The 19,435-nt window shown below is 32.7% G+C and overlaps 1 protein-coding gene across 3 annotated transcripts in view; it reads right to left on the bottom strand.

Annotated features, from left to right (window-relative positions):
• Nucleotides 1–19,435, bottom strand: part of Adgrb3 (adhesion G protein-coupled receptor B3) — a 673,514-nt gene that overhangs the window by 44,705 nt on the left and 609,374 nt on the right. For 2 of the 3 annotated variants that reach the window (XM_015487894.2, XM_015487895.2), the window contains 5 exons: nucleotides 13,497–13,647; nucleotides 11,116–11,185; nucleotides 8,374–8,440; nucleotides 5,758–5,843; nucleotides 286–384 (listed from right to left, as the gene is read on the bottom strand). In XM_015487894.2, coding sequence (XP_015343380.1) covers nucleotides 286–384; nucleotides 5,758–5,843; nucleotides 8,374–8,440; nucleotides 11,116–11,185; nucleotides 13,497–13,647 — 473 coding nt within the window. The remainder of the gene's footprint in view (nucleotides 1–285; nucleotides 385–5,757; nucleotides 5,844–8,373; nucleotides 8,441–11,115; nucleotides 11,186–13,496; nucleotides 13,648–19,435) is intronic. The other variant, XM_048805610.1, reaches the window with a different exon arrangement.

Raw genomic sequence — 19,435 nt, 5'->3', positions numbered from 1 at the left:
AGCAACATTACGTAGCTGCATGTCATGCCCCAGGCCATAACCAAACCCCCGTTCAACATAGCATTCTTATATGTGGCACCAAGACTATTAACTTGGAAACCACAAAGCAGATAACATTTGAGAGTTTTATTTATTCTTTTATACACTATCCCACATAGTTATAAAGGTAGTTGCCAATTACAAATATTTAAGTATTAGCAAACACTATTTTATTTTTCATCATAGCATTTTCTCACATGCACTGTAAAGATTTGTAACAAGAAGATGTAAATGATTGGGACTAACATGGCGTTACTGGCGGTGGTGGCTGACAAAGCTGTTGTTGAAACTACTCCACACTTGGCACATTTGAGCGTCAAACCGCTATGAGGCTCACTCATCTGACTGCAAACAAACAGAACACCCACAAAAAGAACAAAATATTGAATTGTCACCAAAAAAAGTTGCTGCTGAAAGTAAGCTTTAAATACGATTTCATACAGAAAAGTATACTTATCGAAGATGAAAGCTCTAGATTGTTTTAAAGACGCATTTTTACTACAATTTATCTTTGTAACATTTACCTCTTAACAATCTGGGCCTTTCTTGCATGCAAAGCATATTTCCATCATTTACACCATAAATATCCCTATCAAAATTGCCCAACACTGAGATTAACATAAGCATGTGCTTGTGTAGACATATAGCAAAAACCCTTTATTCAGACCTCTGGTACTCAAACATGTGAGGACTCCTAGCTTCAAGAACTTTCATTGTTGTTTGCAAAAGGTACACTTATCAAATAAAGCCCCCTGAGACATTAACCTCAGAAGCCCACATAGGGGCATGCATTACATATAGAAATAATACATATATATAGCACATAATATGTATGTTAGGAGTCTTCAATTGTAGAAGAAAGTTTTTCTCTCAACAACTTTGTTCTTTGAGATTTCCTGTAGCATCAATGTACTATCCATATTTTAGGATGATCTGAATATAGGGGCTGATGAAACTTGATGAAACATTAGTTGATAATAAAAAGAATGGTAGTTTTCTTTTTTAATAAAATACATTTAATTTATCTGAAGTTCACAATTTTCTTTCTGAACATTTATTATAGGCTCCAATATTACAGCATTTAAATGGTCTATTCTGGTCTAGGAGACTTCATGTGTAAATTCAGATTCCATTTACTACATCACAGAAACAAATTATACTACATAGAAAATTTGACATGCATTTTGCTTAAGAAAAGCATCCCTTGAAAAATAATTTTATTAGAACATAAATTTCTTGAGAAAAACAAATAAAAATTCCTTGAATAGAAATCCAAAACACCTTGAAATTTTTTTTTGTGGTGTACTTCTTTAAGTCTATTCCAATGTGGTGCCTATGTCTAAAATATGACTGCCCTATGGGTTTTTTAATTATTTATAGTAGAGTTGCATATATATGTATATATAATTATTTAAATATATATAATTATTTAAAAGAAACCAGACATTCCAAATTATAAGCATCTCAAGGGGCAGAAGAGAGAAAATGTTAAGATACTTATAGTTTGGAATGTCGAATTTCTTTTAAATAAGTATACTCATTTATGGATAGCCCTTAGATTAGATAATAAATATGAAAAATATAGCTTGATCAGCAGATCTCATGAGGAAATAAAAAAAAGACGTCAGAGTTGGGGGTAAGGGAATATGATACTAAATTACACATCTAAATCACTCATCTCTTGCTTTACTGAGTCAACCCAAGGCATATGTACCCAAACCAGTCACATGTACCTAAACTTCTCAAATAATATATAAGAGATAATCTGTCTAGTTTAGTTAACAAATGGTTAAGTGAGCATGCCACAGTGCTTGAAACTGCACCCAAAGGAGCACCTAGATTGGTGTTAACCCAGTGGTTGCACACAGCAGTTCACCTGGCCCCATCCCCAAATACTAATTTGAGGAAACTCATGCACCTGTTTTTCTTGAAAGTCCATAGATTATACCAGCAAATGAGCAAAAATGAGCACCACTGCTCTAGATATACATTGAGCTTCTTTAATCATCTTAAATTTGATGATATTGATATTTCAAAGGCATGGATTACTCCCTTATTGTTTTTGTTATTACAGAGGATGAGTTATTTGATGTTGTGCTTCTAACATGGATATGGCTATTTCTCAATTTAAAGACATTTTGCTCTGGTTTCTAAACCAAGACTAAAAAGTCAAAAGTGATTTAAAAAAATGATTTCAAGTACCCAATACAGCAAGTATTTTAGCCCTGAAAACTGTGATTTAACCTAAGCATTGGCTTTCCTGATTACAAATTGAAACTAGTATTCAATATGCTTATTTGTCTTTATTTGAGGCTGACTGAAAGGTCTACATATACTTTCCTTGTAGCAAACTGTTAAAAACTGTGCTGGATGCTAATTTTTTGGACAGCTTTGATACTCTTACTAGATGTGAATGGAATAGATGAATGGTAAATTACCTTGGGAAATGTAATGATTTTTTCCTAGTTTACATTACTTTACAGAACTGATATAATATGAAGAACACATAGTCTATATGGTAGATCAAGTAGCTTCAATGAAAAATAGAATCTTTTTTCTTTGTTACAATGGAAATTATGCATTTATAAAATAAAACATTCAATTAGTTATATAAAAAAAAGGAGTTGAACTGCCCATACATTCCAGTGTAACCAGGGCACCAGGGCAGGAATACAGTTGCTTTACTACTCCTCTTCCAAAGAGTTCTGCCAGTTCCTATAATTACTATGGGTCTTGAAATGTACAGGTTGTAATTCCCTTCCCAATTTTATTTAATATTTTATTTAGGATTTTTTTATTTGATTTGTTTATTTTAATACTCTAACAGGTTACCTAAAAAGAAAATTTCCCCTCCATCTCCATTTGGAAAAATCTCATGAAATTTGTTAAGGATTCTGCTAAATTAACTTCCTAAATTCAGGTAGATAAGATGACACAGAAAGTTCCACTGCAGAAAAATACAGAAAACTAAACTTACTTTTTAAGATATTATAAAAAGACACAAAGGGTTTTTTTCTTACTCTTATTCTTTCCAATTATAATTTTATATATGAAATATATTGTAAATTCATAATAATCCCCACCTTGGTAAATATATTTTAGGCATTAGAAATATTTAATATGTTTGGGGTTTTATAAAACTTGTCAAGCTATTGTATTATTTATTAAACATTTTCTCACACATTCTTTTATAAATACTTATTGAGTACAAACTATATACTTTGCTGTTTAATAAGAAGTGATTATAAAAAATAAGAAAAGAGAAAAAGTATTAGAAAAAAATGGAAGAAGGAATGTCTGGGTCCTATCTTCAATTTTAAATAACAACACAGTTTCAAAAGATATGTTTGATATTTTTGTATATTCAAACAACCTGAAAAGGACAATTTTTACAATTATGGAAGTCAATTATTAAGTCAGGTAGGTTCTAGTCAACATTTCTTTAAGTTAGTTGTGATTATTTGTTTTTCACTCAAGTCTTTATTATTGTCCTAACTGCTTTTACATCCATTTCTTGTTAAGTTTACCTTTAATCATACTTTGGAATATAGAACAAATTTTAATCCATATTTACTTATGACAAAATAGCATTTTATATTTAAGAATCTTTTTTAAAACTTAGTCATTAATTTGATAGCTCTTTCTGACTTTGGACAGTAATCAGCATCCTACTCTGGTCATGTAAGTTACCAACACTTCTTTGTCTCTAGTAGCATCCTTTGAACCAGAAGATCCTCACTCAGTTTTGCCCATAAGACATATGTGATGTCGAAGAAAATTTTTAGAATTAGAGGCTTTAAAATTATAATGGTCATAGTTAATTTGTAGATTGATACGTATTTTTTCTAAATGCATAATACAACAAGGTTGCCATTCCTTCTAAACTTATATTATCTCTTACAAAGAGCTAAGTGAAACAAACTAGGCATTACATTAAATGAGAACATAAATACTGTGATAATTAAATGAGAACATAAATACTGACTAATAATCTAATAAATCCTCAGCATTGTACTCATTTTGATTATCTCATCTTTTTCTGACCTCACTATATAAATGATGAAATCATAGATCCCTGGTTGATAGTCAGGGAGTTTTGAAAACACACATCCACTTTCACTTCCTTATTTCATTGTGAAATGAGGAATAGCCACTGTTGAGTAATGTTTCTTATTTGTCAGATCCTCTAATGAATAGTTTATACACATTATATTCCATATGCTTTATGAGGCAAAAGCTATTGTTCCCATTGAACAGATGAGGAGACCGAGCTACGTGCAAAAAGATGAAGTAACATGCCCAAAGACAGACACACACAGAGGTAGCAAATTGCAGAGCTGAATATTGAATATGGTTTTGATTCGAAGCCTTATCCTAAGCACTTAAACCAACCCCAACTATTTTGTTTAAATTATGTAAGTTTATACCATCATAGCAGAGCTGAGTTTCTATACCCAGTAGTCGGTATGATCAATTTATTCTTATGATTAATTTGGACTTAAATTTCAACCATATGTGGCAGATTAACAACAATAATCTTGTGAAAGGTTCATGTCCAAGTATCTATACTAAGTAGATGCCTTTCTATTTAAGGATGCCATGGGACTAATCTGTAGTGCAATTGTCTCTGAGAAGTGACCCTCCCTCAAGAAGGAACTCCAATGATGTTTTTTTTATTCCACTGCAGTTTCAATGTTCGATATGAATAACATTAAAATTTTATATTGAAAGCCATTAGAGTTGGCTATTTACTAGTTTAGATACTTGGTCTATCTTACCTTATAAATCATTGCATAGATTGTAAAAACCAAAGGATTTAAAGCTCTCATCAGGAGCCAATCAAATACTGTCACTATTAAATAATACCCTAAATTATTTAAAAAACAAACTATTACATAGACAAGTTTTCAATGATGATGCCATTTAACAGAAAGGTGAAAACTATAAACTTTATAGACACAGGGGGAAAATTAAAGGCATTAGTATTTCATTCAAGTTTCTATAAATGTTTATGATGAGGTGATGATGTAACCTTGAAAAGGTGCTATCAATCTGCATATGAATGTTAAGTCATTTGATAGGGAGATACTGTAATAACAGCAAAATTAAGGTAGATCCTTTTCTAAATTTTATAAGTGGTTAAAATATGCAAGTGAAAATTATGAATAGCTCTTGCTAGCAAATTAGGGTCAAAATCATGTCATAAAGAATGAAAATATAAGACAAGAATAACATTTGACTAGGTAATTCTCTTAAGTGAAGACTTTTTTTTCTGGTATCTACAATTAATCAAAGAAAATGCAGTATTATTGTACTATTTGGGTTTGCTTGTCCTAGCTCAGTCATGTCACATAGTGACACTGTGTTCCATCTACCCTCCTGTACTTTGTGACCAAAAGTAGAAGGGCTTTGAAAATCCTTACTTAAGGACAACTATTTTAAGTCCAGCCTTCCTGAACATTTAATCTTCTTAACTGACAAGCTGGCAACACAGTCAAATAAACCTAGACTTTCTTAATAATCTGTTAAATCATTTTGAGGTTTTTGGTCATATTACTTAAGAAGAGAACATTAGAAACGTTAGGCACAATCCACCAAACACACTGGGACATCAAGAACAGAATTTGAGGCACAGTCAAATGCAGTCAACAAGGATTTGGAATTGGATTATGATATTCACTGGCAAAGAACCTTCAAAATCCACCAATTGCAGCTTACCCGGCTCTGTGTTTGAGCTTTTTATCTAGGATCCCATCTCTGGAAACAAGTTTATTAAATACCAAAATGCCAATCACCATGTTGACCTGTCAAACAGAAACAAAGTTGACCTTTCAATAATTTTGAAGGGAATTCGGTCTCTGTTTTATCAATTTAAAACCACTGTAGAGTTCTATAGTCACAAAAGTAGTGATATTAAGCACTTCTCAAACCTTTTAATTAAGTGCATAAAGGCATATAGAACAATTTAACAGTGGTGTGTTACTGTAAGTTTTAAAGTACACCAAGTACTTTAATTCCTATGATTTGCAGTTAACACTGGGGAAATTAACCTTCAATTGCCTTACTTTTAAATGGTACCATACTATATCAATTTGGTATTATTTTTTGAAAAAAAACTTAAATAAAATCAATTGGCTTAATGAGTTTTACCCTACGCTTAAGAGCTAAAAGATTTTGCATCTCAGGGCGTGAGGCTAGGGTGAGCTGTGGGAAACCAAGAGTGCTAAGCAGGGAATACAGAATGACCACATTCCTCACACTGGGTAGCTGTTCCCTCTTGTGGGATGGGAAAAGTGTTGTTGCACTATTTTTCCAGGCAAGAGAAAGCCTTTTCAGCTATCTAGAACCTTTAGGGGACAGAGAGCATCAATTCTTAAAATACTGTCTAGTGAGCATTGCTCATCAATTCCTTTCCAAGGCTCTTACTCTCACTTAAAAGTCCTTTTGCATTAAGACAGCTGAAATGAAAATTTTCTTTCTCAAGTTAGGTTGTAAAAAGCCACACAGACAAACATCTGTTTGTAGCAGCAGTATATCATGATAGGCACCCTTGGTTTTCTAACCTATCAATACCTCTTGATAAAGGAAACCCGTCCAATGGGGAAACCAAAATAATCAAGGAAAAGTACGGGTTTTTTTTTCCTTTTGTTTTCCTTGCCTCTCACCCTCCATGATCCCTGAGCAATAGAATATCAATGTAATCCTGGCCTCTCTGCCATTGCAAATGGTGAATATAAAGCTGAAATCTGTTAAATTGTTGTTGTAAAGAAGAGTCAAAGCACATCTGTTAAGTAGGGACTTAGGAGGTGTCTCTCTTCACTGACAAGATAGCAGTTAATCAAGAGAACACTTATTCATCTTTGTACTTCTCATTATTTGCACTAAGAGAAAATGTACATTCCACGGATTCTGTTAATTTACAACTTACTCAGGAGGGAATTTATGACTACTCCAAAGGCCTTTCTCTGGTGTTTCAATTATACACATACTCTTTATTTCTTCATTTTAGGGTTATATGTATATTAACCTAGTAGCTTAGGGAAATGTTTCTATTGATTAAATAAAAATTCAAAGCAGCAGACAAAAATGTGTCTAATGGTTTTGATTTCCCTATGGTCTTCTCTAACATCATGCCTAGAGTGTTTTTATCCCTCCCCCCCTTAGAAAACAGGAACAATTTCCTCTCCTTCCTACAGCTTAGAGGAGGGAGAACAAACTTGAAAGGAAGAAAACTCAAATATCAGAGTTATTAAGAAAAATGTCATGAGCTTCCAATTTTTTGTATTAATTTTTCAAGCCAAACAGTAATTTTCCAACTAGAATTCTAATTGTACAGTGATATGAATCATTGTATTTAATGAAGACCATTTCTTTCCTCTTTTATTATATCCAGATATTGTCTAGACAAGTAATATTTATAATTAATAACCTCAGAGAGAGAGAGATTGGTAGGGAATTTCACATTACCATAATTAAAAGATTTAAGGCTGGACACAGTGGCACATGCTTATAATCCCAGTGACTCAGGAGACCGGGGCAGGAGGATTTCAAGTTCAAAGTCAGCCTCAGCAACTTAGTGAAACCCTAAGCGACCTTATCTCAATAAAAATAATAGAAAAGGTTGGGTATATGGTTCAGTGGTTAAGCACACCAGGTTCAATCCCTGGTACCAAAAAAAAAAAAAAAATTAAGGATTTAAGGAAGTGTTTTGTGATTCCAAGGAGAATCAATTGGCTAAATGTTTCTTTCCCCCCCCTCCTGTGTTTAAGAGCCAGGGAACATCAGAAATATCTGGAGATGTTTTGATTGCCATAACTAGAGGATGCTACAGGAATGTGCAAGGTAGAGGAGAGGGATGTTGCTAAACATCCTAAAATACACAAGACAGACCCCACATCAAAGGAATATCCAGTCCAAAATATCAGTATCATTGAGGTTAAGAAATATATTTGATATTTGGTAGTAACAGCCTTGAAGAAATCTCCCTATTAATAACTATATATACTGTACCAATAGTAAAAAGGTAATAAATGATAATAAATAATGAGGCTCTATATTTTGAAGAGTAAGAATTAATTAAAACTCAAAGTTCTTCACAAGTCTAAAATGACTGTAAGAGAAATACCATACTCCCCAATTTAATATTCTTCAGTATTTAAAATATGAATATTTAGAGTATTAAAGAACTGAAAGCAATTGATATTCAAAGCACAGTAACAGTTCATTGAACATTAAAATTTGTGCACAGCAAATACTTTATCAAAATTGCCACTCTAATTGAACCAAATTAAGTCTTCCGGCTAAGAAAGTAAATAAGTAGTTTTCAATGTTTACCAGGACAACAGCGGCTGCAGGTCCAACAAAAGCATACAGCAGCCCTCCTTCAAGAGAAAGCCAGCAGCTGAAATAACATTAGAGAAAAACTAACAGAAATTAGTGATAAGTATCAGACCACAAAAGCATGATACAAGTAATTTATACATTTGGCCCTGAAATGTTGACACCTTTCAAAGATTTGTAATTAAGAAAATAACTACATAGAAGATGAAGAAAAAGCTACAATTGGAGCTTTTTCAAGTGAGATATACTGTGGACCTCTCACTGAGGAGAAATTTCTGTTATAAGGCCTTACTTTCAAACAGTTTATACATTTTAGACAAATTACTCTTATGAGATTTCTGCATTTACTTTCATTATAAAGGTGATTATTACTTAAAAATTACAAAATGCTATTTTATTTTCCTTATGGAAAAATTTTAAAATATAATTTAAAGCAAGAACAGTATGTTTGTAGAGTCTTAGATGTGCTATTTACCTGTTTTTCCTTGAGTCCATTGAGATATCAGGAGAAACTGGTTTAAAAGACATTATTACAGGAAGTAGATAATCTATAGTTGTATGCTTTATTTTTTTAATTTTACTGTTTCCAAGACTACTAAGAAAACTCACTATTGATAATTTTTTGAACAAAAATAAGTACAACTATGTTTGTTTCAAGGACTAAATTCATGAAGAGATGTCAATTTGCATTGAGAGAGATAGGACCCACATGGGTGAACTCAGAGACTGAAAGTTCAGTCTCTTGCAGCAGAAGGCAATGAAGGGGCCATAGGGCTCAACCCTGGAGGCTCTGCAGGTGACATATCTGCACATTCACTTTCCAGGAGAATAGACATAAGGAAAGTGTGAGGGACTATTTTTACACTGCTGATGTAGAGCCATGCCCACAATTTCATGCACCTGGTTTTTACACTACTTTTTCTCCATCCACAAAATTGGTGAGCTGCTTTCAAAAATGAAATTAGGACAGAGGATATGGCTCAGTGGTAAAGCTTGCTTGCATGCATGAGGCCCTGGTTCAATTTCCAACACAGCAGAGCAACAATAACAAAAAGTAGCATTACACAACAACTGTTTTACATCTGTTAGAACAAAAAACTATATTGATTGTGGTGATAGTAACATGAAATGCATTTGTTAAGACACATATAACTGTATAGTTAATAGGATAAATGTTACTTTATATAAATTAAATCTTAATTTATACCTTGTTCAATTTATACCTGTATATAATTTAGACCTTAAATTTATAATTTATACCTTAAATTTAAATCTAGTAGTTACATATATACACATACAAGTTCATATACCAATATGTATGTTCATCATTTGTGTGTATTTATTAAAAGTCTGCATTTAGTTATTGCTCCTTGCCATTAACAGCAGAAAGATAAAATTTTATCTTCTTACTTTGAGGTAGACAACTAAAATACCCCTTTTTATATTAAAAAATACTTGGAGAAAAAGATTGAAAAAACACTTTAATTTGGTGTCTCTGAAGCTACCACCAAATTTCTACTATATTTTTGTGTGAGCAAATCTCCAAACTGAGATTTAGTTTGTCTTTTAAGGTGCTGTTGTACCTTTCAAGTTATTTTTTCTCCTAGGGTTTACATGACTATGAAGAAAATTTGTAGTCCTAAGATCAATACATGACTTGTTATATTATATTTGGCTTTAATTGATAACTCCTTGAAAGTAGGAACCATAACATTTATAATCACACTTGTTTTCATATTCACAATATAGGAATTCATCAGTACCAAAATCATCATGTTATTGTAAAAAGTAATGATTTAAAGGTAATAGTGCTATAGTAAACAATGCTTTACTATAGATGCTATCAGAATTTTTTCAACAATATAGACTGCATAAGAAAAATAAGTGCTCTGATTACATGAGCTATTTAAACTCTTAGAAAGTTTCTTTTGGATTGGCAGGTGGAGTGAAGTCCCTTGGCATCCTCCCAATATAGATAAACCCACCAGCTGGCCTAACTAGCAGTGAATCCTGCCTCAAACCTGAAGGCAGTTAAATAGAACATTACATTTTAAAACGTAAGCCTTTAATAAGATGCACACTCTTTCCACATCTCTCAATTGTCTCCTCAAAATGAGAGTAGATGCAGTAATGTATGAAAATGCATTGTTTTAAATCTGAAATATCAAATATAAACTTTAAATTCTCTCAAAGAATTTTTTAGATCTCAAAGTATAAGATGGGCTATTACCTGCTTTTCTCCCTTCTAACTTCTTCTAGCCCAGGTATTTTCTCACATGGAGTCTCTTACTTTCCCTGATTTATAATATCAAACATGTATGACCCTAAACAACAGCAAAACTTGAACTAACACAAAAAAAAACTTATTGGTTAATAACAATATATATTATCATAATGTTATTAGAAGTTCAGTGCAGAATCACATTCTAAAAGGTAAATATGTCAAGGCTTTTTTTTATCTATTTCTGAAAAAAAAAGTATTTGAGTTTCAACATGAACAGTAAATACTGAAATATTTCAAAGCCAAATACACCTATCTTATTAAGAAATGAGAAAATGAAAGGAGGATTCTGAACAGTACCATGGTACTTTTCCCTTAAATTTTGTTGCTCACATTGTTCCTCATTAATAACTCAATGACAAAATACAAGCCACAGCAGTGTCACTCAAGACGATTGGGGCCTATTTGATGACTTGCTTAGTTTTAACATGATTTATCACTGTGGATGGACTTACTAGTGATCTGTGCCATATCCTTTCGTCCTGGTGAAGCCCACTGATGTGGCCACTACTAATGCTGGCAAACCTGCAAGAAGAGCAATGTCACACTTCATATTCAGCAATAGCCACTGTGCATACTGGCCCTAGAAAAGCCAGATCAAACTCTAGATGTTCAAATCAGAGCAACTACCTTTGGATGAATCACCTCACAAAGTATGTTTCCATTACAAACTTTCTTTCAAGTGCCAAATATGAGAACGACAGCTGGTATTTCAACTTGGTGCACTTCCTTGATGTTGCTAGGTTACCACCACATTTGACACAAGTTTAAAGGGAAGTAATAACAGAGATTTAGGGTATCTTTTAAGTTATTTTTTCCCTAGGGGTTTACACAGTTATAAAGGAAATTTATAGTTATAAAATCTGACAGGCAAAAACTAGATGTTCTGGTGTGATGGAATTTTACAGAAGTGGAACATTCATCTGGCCACATATTATTGATCCATGTCAAATTGTACTTAAGATAGAAAAAGTAAACCTTATCAATTAACATTTTCTTTATAATTTACTTATAATAACAAAAATGTGGGAACAAGAAGTTTAATTACCTGCATATCTGCACCATTTCTGAATTTACAATTTATTTTAGTTTATGTGAATCACTTATGATCTCATTCAAGTTTAATGAAAGAATTTCCCTTTATTTTGATGAATAAAAGTTCAATCTAATCTGTTATTTAAAGTTTTTGTTTGTTTGTTTGTTTAAGTTTCAGTTGTGCCTTCTTTTCAGGAACATCATGTTTGCCTTTCAGATTAAAAAACCTATCACCAAATCATCCTTTTGTGCCCCTCTTTATGTTTTCTTTCTTCCTACCATTTCCCATATTTCTTACTATTCATTTTCTTCTGGGAGCCTTCTCTAGTGCCATCCCATTCATCTGTGAGGTATAATGACAAGAACTATGGAGAGCATCTCAGAGGGACCTATCACATTTTTGACCAAATACTGATGACTCCATATATAATATAAATTGTGTATGTAGTATCCTCCTCATCTCCACCCTCCTCATCCTTTATTCAGCATGTGATTTGTTGACTTTTTGGTTGACTGGACCAAGTTCATTAGAAAACAATTCTCCCTTGAGTAATAACTAAATGATGAATAGTCTTTGTTTTATATGATTTGAATTTGTATATATATCTTTTCAAAATTCATTATGTCACATTGTCCAGACTAAAACACACATGCCACTATTCTGCCCATCGGTGTAAATTTTTGCTACCTATATATATTAGCTGTATATGTGGAGAACTGCTGCCAACACTCTCCTCAAGATCTTGAGTAACCATGTTAAATAAATCACCACTCTTTATTAAGAATTTTGGTCTTTTACTTGCATTCTGTATTTCTAATAATGACAATTTGTCTAACAAATGACAAAAATGTTCCCTTAATCAATAGTAGTTCACTTTGGATGATCTTTGTCATGGAGTCTAGACAAATTTTATGAAATTTTAAGTAGAAAACTTCCTTCAGCTTTTCTTAACTGCCTTCCTGTCCCAAGTACTGATACACTTGTTAAACATATATAGACTCATACTGAAACCAGGGATAATCTTTAATTATTTTTAATCTTTTTTCAGCATGAATTATTCTCATATTTTAATAAGCCCACTAATCGGTAATTTCCCTGGATCTCACTAACCTATTCTCAACTTCTTATACACTAGTTATTTATTGAGTATTTGGTCTAAGATTCCTCAGTTATTTTAGTGTAGGTGTTTTAATCAAAGACAGACAAGAAAATTCCTGGGCTTTTTCTAAAACCAGCTTTTAAAATTAGGCTCTCATTAGAAATGGTCCTATGAAATGTGTAAACCTTCAAGATGTCTGTCATAAAGCGATTTGAAAGAAAAATTTCCCAATAAAAACAAGCAAAGAAATAATGAAATCTGTTTGCAATTCTATTTATACTTTTGAGGACCCCACCGATTACACATGAGATTTCACTGATTTTTTTAATGGCTTTCTGTCTATGACATGAATAGGTGTATTCTTTAATTGTTTTGAGATTTCTTGGGATAGAACTCTTAGTTTGGGGAGGGGAGAACATGCTAGTGAAGAATCATGTCCTGAAAACTTAAGACATTACATTTTCAGAAAGTATTATCAGAGAACTTTCCATCTCTGGTCTCATTTCACACTCTGCAGGCACTGTTGCCTTCTTAGAGTTCCAGATGACCAATGCATGTTCAAATGTGACGGCCCTCATATATTTCTACTTCATATATAAAATTAGACACAAAGCAGCCTGTGGATAATCACTGTACTGCTTCAGGGTACAGAAGCTTGAAGTCATTTAAGAAGAGCTTGAAAGGGTATGTAATATGCTTACCCCATCCAAGGCACAAAAAGCGTTTCCTTATAAGCCGTGTCCTAATTTTTCCAGTTACAGCCATATATGACTGCCACGCCTCAGTCAGAACCCAACAGAAGGAAGCCAGGAAGAAAAAGTGCAAAAATGCTGTGGTAGTTGTACAGATGCTCTGTGGAAACAAAGAACAGACTCACACTGGACTGTGGTGGGGACGCAGGTGTCCTGCAGAGGGTTCTAAATCTCTGGCTCAGCCTTCACTTTTTCTTAGTGCCATGTAATTATTTACAGAAATTAGAAGTCGGGCAGTCTATGCTGCCTATGGTCCCTTTGACAGAACAAAATATGTGTCCTAATTCGTTTGTGTGTTTGATTTCTTTTATGAGAACTAGGAATGTAAATTTGAACTCAAGGGAGATTAAAATTACTGCTTTACTTTAAAATTTTTCTTGAAATATAATTACAGGAATGGTCCTTTTCTTTGGTTTAATTTAAGTTACAGACATCTTACATGATTATTTTGGCTACAGTCTTTATCTTTCCTTTTTACCCAAGAATTCTTCTTTGTTGTTTTGTCTGGGTTGATGTTAAGATTACATTTGCAAGAGTAACAGCCTTTCAAAAGGAAAATTTTCTTTGCTTTTATACATGCGTGATATTCATGATACAACAGCAAAGTACAAAATGAGGTTTGGCTAATAGCCTAGAACAAAAATAACATATGTATTTTAAATTACTTAATACTCTGCTTCAGTATTATTACATTGCAACATGTGTCTTAATCCAGTCATTTTGAAAAGCTAATTGGGTCACTCATAATACACAGGCATGACTTCATAGATATTTTTCTTCATACAACTTAATCATTCTAAATATGTGAACCATTAGTTGTGACTTATTTGCAAAAGACAAGCAGCTTCATTTTGGTAAATCCTGCTAAATATTTCACTATTGGTACAATTTCCTTGTGTAAAATCTTGTTGAAAGGCAAGTTGTCACAGACAAGAACAAGCAACAGAACTAACTTCTTCCTTTGTCAGTCTCAGTCTTGCTGTTTCCAGAAACTGAAATCAACCAAAGAAACTAAACTAAAAAAAATTAAAAATTAAAAAATAAAAAATTATTAAAAAACGCAAGCAAGTAAATAAAAATAGGATCCTCATCCTCCTACCTCCAATTCAATCTAATGCTAAAGGAGAACCTTATTAGAATTTTTATTTTGGGGCCAACGTTATTCATCTTAGTTACTTATTCTTTTGCAATTTACCAGGTATTAATTTAGCTTCCCAATTCTTTTAATCCCATATGAAGAACTTTTTCATGCTTATCTCACCAGGCTGTTCCAGTGATAAGAGATAATCTACACTGTGTTAGGCATACAGCAAATACTCAACGAATGATACTATTAGCATTATTATGATAAATAGCACTTAAAAAGGTGGTACCATTTTCAGCATGTGATACCTTATTTCAGGCAGTACTTATATCTGCTTAGTCCTTATGTTTATGCTCGTAAAGATGTCAAGTATCAGTACCATAAAGCCATGGATTTCCATATGCTCTTCCCCACTCCTTTGCTCCTGTCTCAAGTATAATGTAGAAGGTTTAACCAATTATGACTTCTTCTATACTTGAGACATTGGGACTTTCCCCCCAAGTTAAGGTTTAAAGATCTACAGGCTGACTATTCTGACCACTGATCTACAGTCTCTGATCCCAATTTGAAACTCAAGATAATTTTTCCAGTCAATATCTAGGACTAGTTATGCTTTATAATTTACATTTCATTTTCTTCCCCCAATTTGTATTATCTCAATTTTAAGTGCTAGCAATGCATTCCTTGTCCATTTAAACACCATCAATAAGGGATTATATCAAACAATGTAAAAATGTTGAATGGTAGACCCTAAGTGCTGAATGCACTAAAATTTTATCAAAAACGATGAAGTACTCAATACCTGAATACAGAGATTTTTAATCTGCTTTTTTTCTATTGTGTTTATTACTTGGAAGTCCATCACTTTAATACTAATAGAAATTGGAGAAGATTTAATTTGGAGCTAGTGGCATTTATTTCAAAAATTCATGTCTCTCTGGAAATAATATAAGTCACAGCCTACGAGGAGAATGAATGGTAACTAAAGTATGGCCTGTTTCTGCCTGCAATCAGTGGCACTGTAGTATGGCCAGATGACTCTTCAGATGTCTTGAATGTGCTCTAAGTTGGAGATCAGCTGTCTTAATTTAAAGGATTGTACGTGTGGACTAGAGGGGTCTAAAATCACAAAACTAACCTCAGAAGAGGACAGCAAAATCTATGTTCCTGAGAAACAGAAAAAGGGATTACATTTTGCTTCATAATCACTTGAAGAAACAGTATAAAAGCAAATACTTGACAGATGGAAACACACATTGATTTTCTTCTGAAAGCTATATTTGCTAAGTTGTAATAATGTCAATAATATGTTTCAAATAATTATTATAATTAGCAATTTTCCGATGACTTCTGCAATTTTCCACAAACGACACATCTGCTTCCACAGGAGTTGTCATTCCAGTGTTCTGGGCTCAGAATTCTTTGGCCTTTTCCCCCACATAACCTAAATTCCACATCAGCAACCCCCAAAGATTAAACATCCCATAAGTTCCTCAGTACTGGGGCTTTTGCCCTTAAAAACTTTCAACTTTTGCACTTAAAAACTTCCATCCTCCTTTTCTAAAACAGGTTCATGTCTTGACACCTGTTCATTATTACCATGAATGAACCCACCATGATGAACTTGGCTCTTATAGTTTTTCCTTCTGCAGCTCTTGTGTGTGTACTCCTGGATCTTACCTTAGAAGGGTCTTGACAGCTCACAGTTCTGAACATGAAACTCAATGGAACCTCAAGTCTGTCATTAATTCTTTGCTTTTCCTGTCTTGTTAAACCCTAGTCTGGTCTCCTCAGTATCACCACTAATAAGTGTTACTGACAAATATTATAAACTTGAAGAAAGCTGATTTAGGTTGTTAAACTGAGCATTGTTCATATATAGCATGCTTGTCTACATCCTTTATCCCAGATCCTTAGAGATAATAGAAGAGATATTTTAAAAAATAACTGACAAGAAAGGAAGTATAAGTGGTGTTGAACCAAAGACTGTGAGAAATCTGATAGAAACCAAAAGCAGATGAGAACAGACTGAAGATGGACACTGAAGTCCAAAACGAGGTGTTGGGAACAGAGATGAAGATGCAGAAAGTTGGAAAGAGTTACATTATATGAATGACACCAAAGTCCTAAAATATATTTTAAGTACTTCCAGAAGAAAGAAATAGAGAAATAGAGGGAAGGGCAGAATTAAAAGAAATATTATGGGAAAATTTCTCAGAACTTTAAAACTTCTCTTGGCTCTGGGATAGATGATGAAACACACATATACACAAGTGTACCTAAATATATTGTGATGAAATTTGTGAGCATGAAGAATACAGAGAAATATCTTTAAAGCTGTCAGAATGAAAAGAAAGATTACTTACAAAGAAATAAGAATCAGATTGACATCAGACTCCTTGTAAGCCACCCAGGATACAATGAGGCAAAGGGATAATAGCCTCGACATTCTAAGGAAAATAACTTTGAAGTTAGAATTCTACACCCAGCCAAACTATTATTCAAGTGAGAGGCAGAAATAAAGATATTTTTAAAACCAAAAGGAACTGTGAAGTTTAGTTCTTTTAAGATTTTCTCTGTAAGAATTGCTGAACAATGTAAACCACTCAGAAGAACTCCAGGAGGAGGAAATGAGATAAAAGAAGTGATAGATGTAATAGATAGCAAAGAAAGAAATAAAATATGTGCAACTAAGTAAACCTTCACTTAAATATATATACATATATAATTTTATAAATGTAGCCACCTGGATATTAAATTCAAAATAATATCAGTGAGAGTTCAAAGATGTGAGAGGTGAGAGTTACAAGATGCAGAGGAAGACAAAATTATGTTAATTTTCCTTTTACTCAGGCATATTAGAGATATTGATTAACTCCAGATGATAGAATAAATATGTCTGAACATACATGCTAACAATGTTAAGGAAAACACAACAAGTAAAAACAAATTATATATTTGTAAAATAGCAGAGGAAAAATGGAACTAAAAGCAGTCTTCTATTCCTCCAATTAAAGGTGGGTAAAGGAACAACAAACTAGAAAGAATCATAAATACAAAAAAATAAAAGAGCAAAATAATCCCAAGTACATCATAAATTACAAATTAAGGGATGCTTAAATTCACTGCAAAAGATTGAAAAAACTTTCATATTGGATTTAAAAATCCAGTTTCAGAAATGTACTTATGAGACATCCCTCAAACCCAGTGACACAGGAAGACAGAATGAAGGAATGAAAAGAAATTAATTAAGCAAATGTTAATATGCAAAATTCCAATGCTACAATGTTAATATTGGAAAACCCATTAAAAAAGATGAAGAGGGCCTTTTCATGGTGATAAAAGGAGCAGACCATGAAGAAGATTCAGAAGAAACACATCTCTATGAAATCAGTAACCATTTTTCACAGAAAATGAAACAAAAACTGAGGAAACTAGAATAAACTATCAAACTAAAATTATAATCAGGGACTTAAGATACAGCTCTTAGCCACAGAAAAGCAGAGGCTAATATAACAAATGAACAATTAGGATAACACAACCAGAAAAAGAGATTAATATTTTTTTTGTAATATACATAAGAGTATGCACATTTCTTCAAAATACAAATGGAGCATTTTCAGAAGGTAACTAGTCCTATAACAGAAAGTGATTAAATAAGTCCAAGAAAGTTTATAACATATAGAATATTTTCATAATACAATGAAATTAAAAATTAAAGTTATAATTCTCAACTCAGGGTAGAAAAAGCTTTTAAAATATTAATGATTTTTAAATGAAAAATATAAATTATAATTTTGAATAACAGGGAAATTTATATATCAAAACTTGTAAGATTTTACTATAATTATATTCAGAATTTTTATACCCTGAATATATAGAAAACAAGAGAACATGAAGACATTTGTTTAGCTTAAAAATCAGAAGAAGGGATTTATAAAAGATAAAATCAGAAACTTAAAAAATGGAGAAGTAAAGGTACCATAAAATTTATCTATAAAACCCATACTGAATCTAAAAAAGTCAATAAAGTAGTTAAGCCTTGGCAACTGTGATTTCTTTCTGTTTTACTTTTCTTAATTGACACATCAAAATTGTACATACTTATGGGCCACCATGTGATGTTTATATATATGTACATATATGTTTATATATATACACATACACACACATACACACACACATACTTTGTTTAATGCTCAAATTAAAATAAACATAGCTTTTTACTCAAACATTTATTATTCCTTTGCAGTGAAACCATTCAAAATTTCTTTTTAGCATTTTAGAAACATACAGGACATTATCAACATCTATAGTCACCCCCATCATGCAGTAGAACACCAGAACATATTTATGCTATTTCACTGTAATGGCTCAATAGTTATTAAAACAGTAATAAAATTCCTCAAAAGCTTAAAAATAGACATGTCATAGGATCCAGCAATCCCACTTTTGGCTATAGATCCAAAGGAAATGAAATAAGTTTGTCAAAGAGACAGCTGCACTCCTGGTTCACTGCAGCACTATTCATAATTGCCAAGAAATGGAATCAACCTAAATGTCCAACCAATTAATATATAAAGAAAATGTGGTACATCTACATAGTATAATAATATTCACTCATAAAGAGATGAAATCATAGCATTTATAATAACATGGATGGAACTCGGAGATATTATGTTATGTTAAAGTAGGCACAGAAAGGCCAATACTTCATGATGTCATTCATATCGGGATTCTAAAAAATTCATCTCTTCTAGTCAGGTGTGGTGGAGCACGCCTGTAATCCCAGTGGCTTGGGAGG

Source organism: Marmota marmota, unplaced genomic scaffold (genome assembly GCF_001458135.2).
Source record: "Marmota marmota marmota unplaced genomic scaffold, marMar, whole genome shotgun sequence".
NCBI classification, from domain to species: Eukaryota; Metazoa; Chordata; class Mammalia; order Rodentia; family Sciuridae; genus Marmota; species Marmota marmota.
The sequence above is the reverse complement of the archived record's forward strand: the minus strand, read 5'-3'. Positions and strand labels throughout refer to the sequence as shown.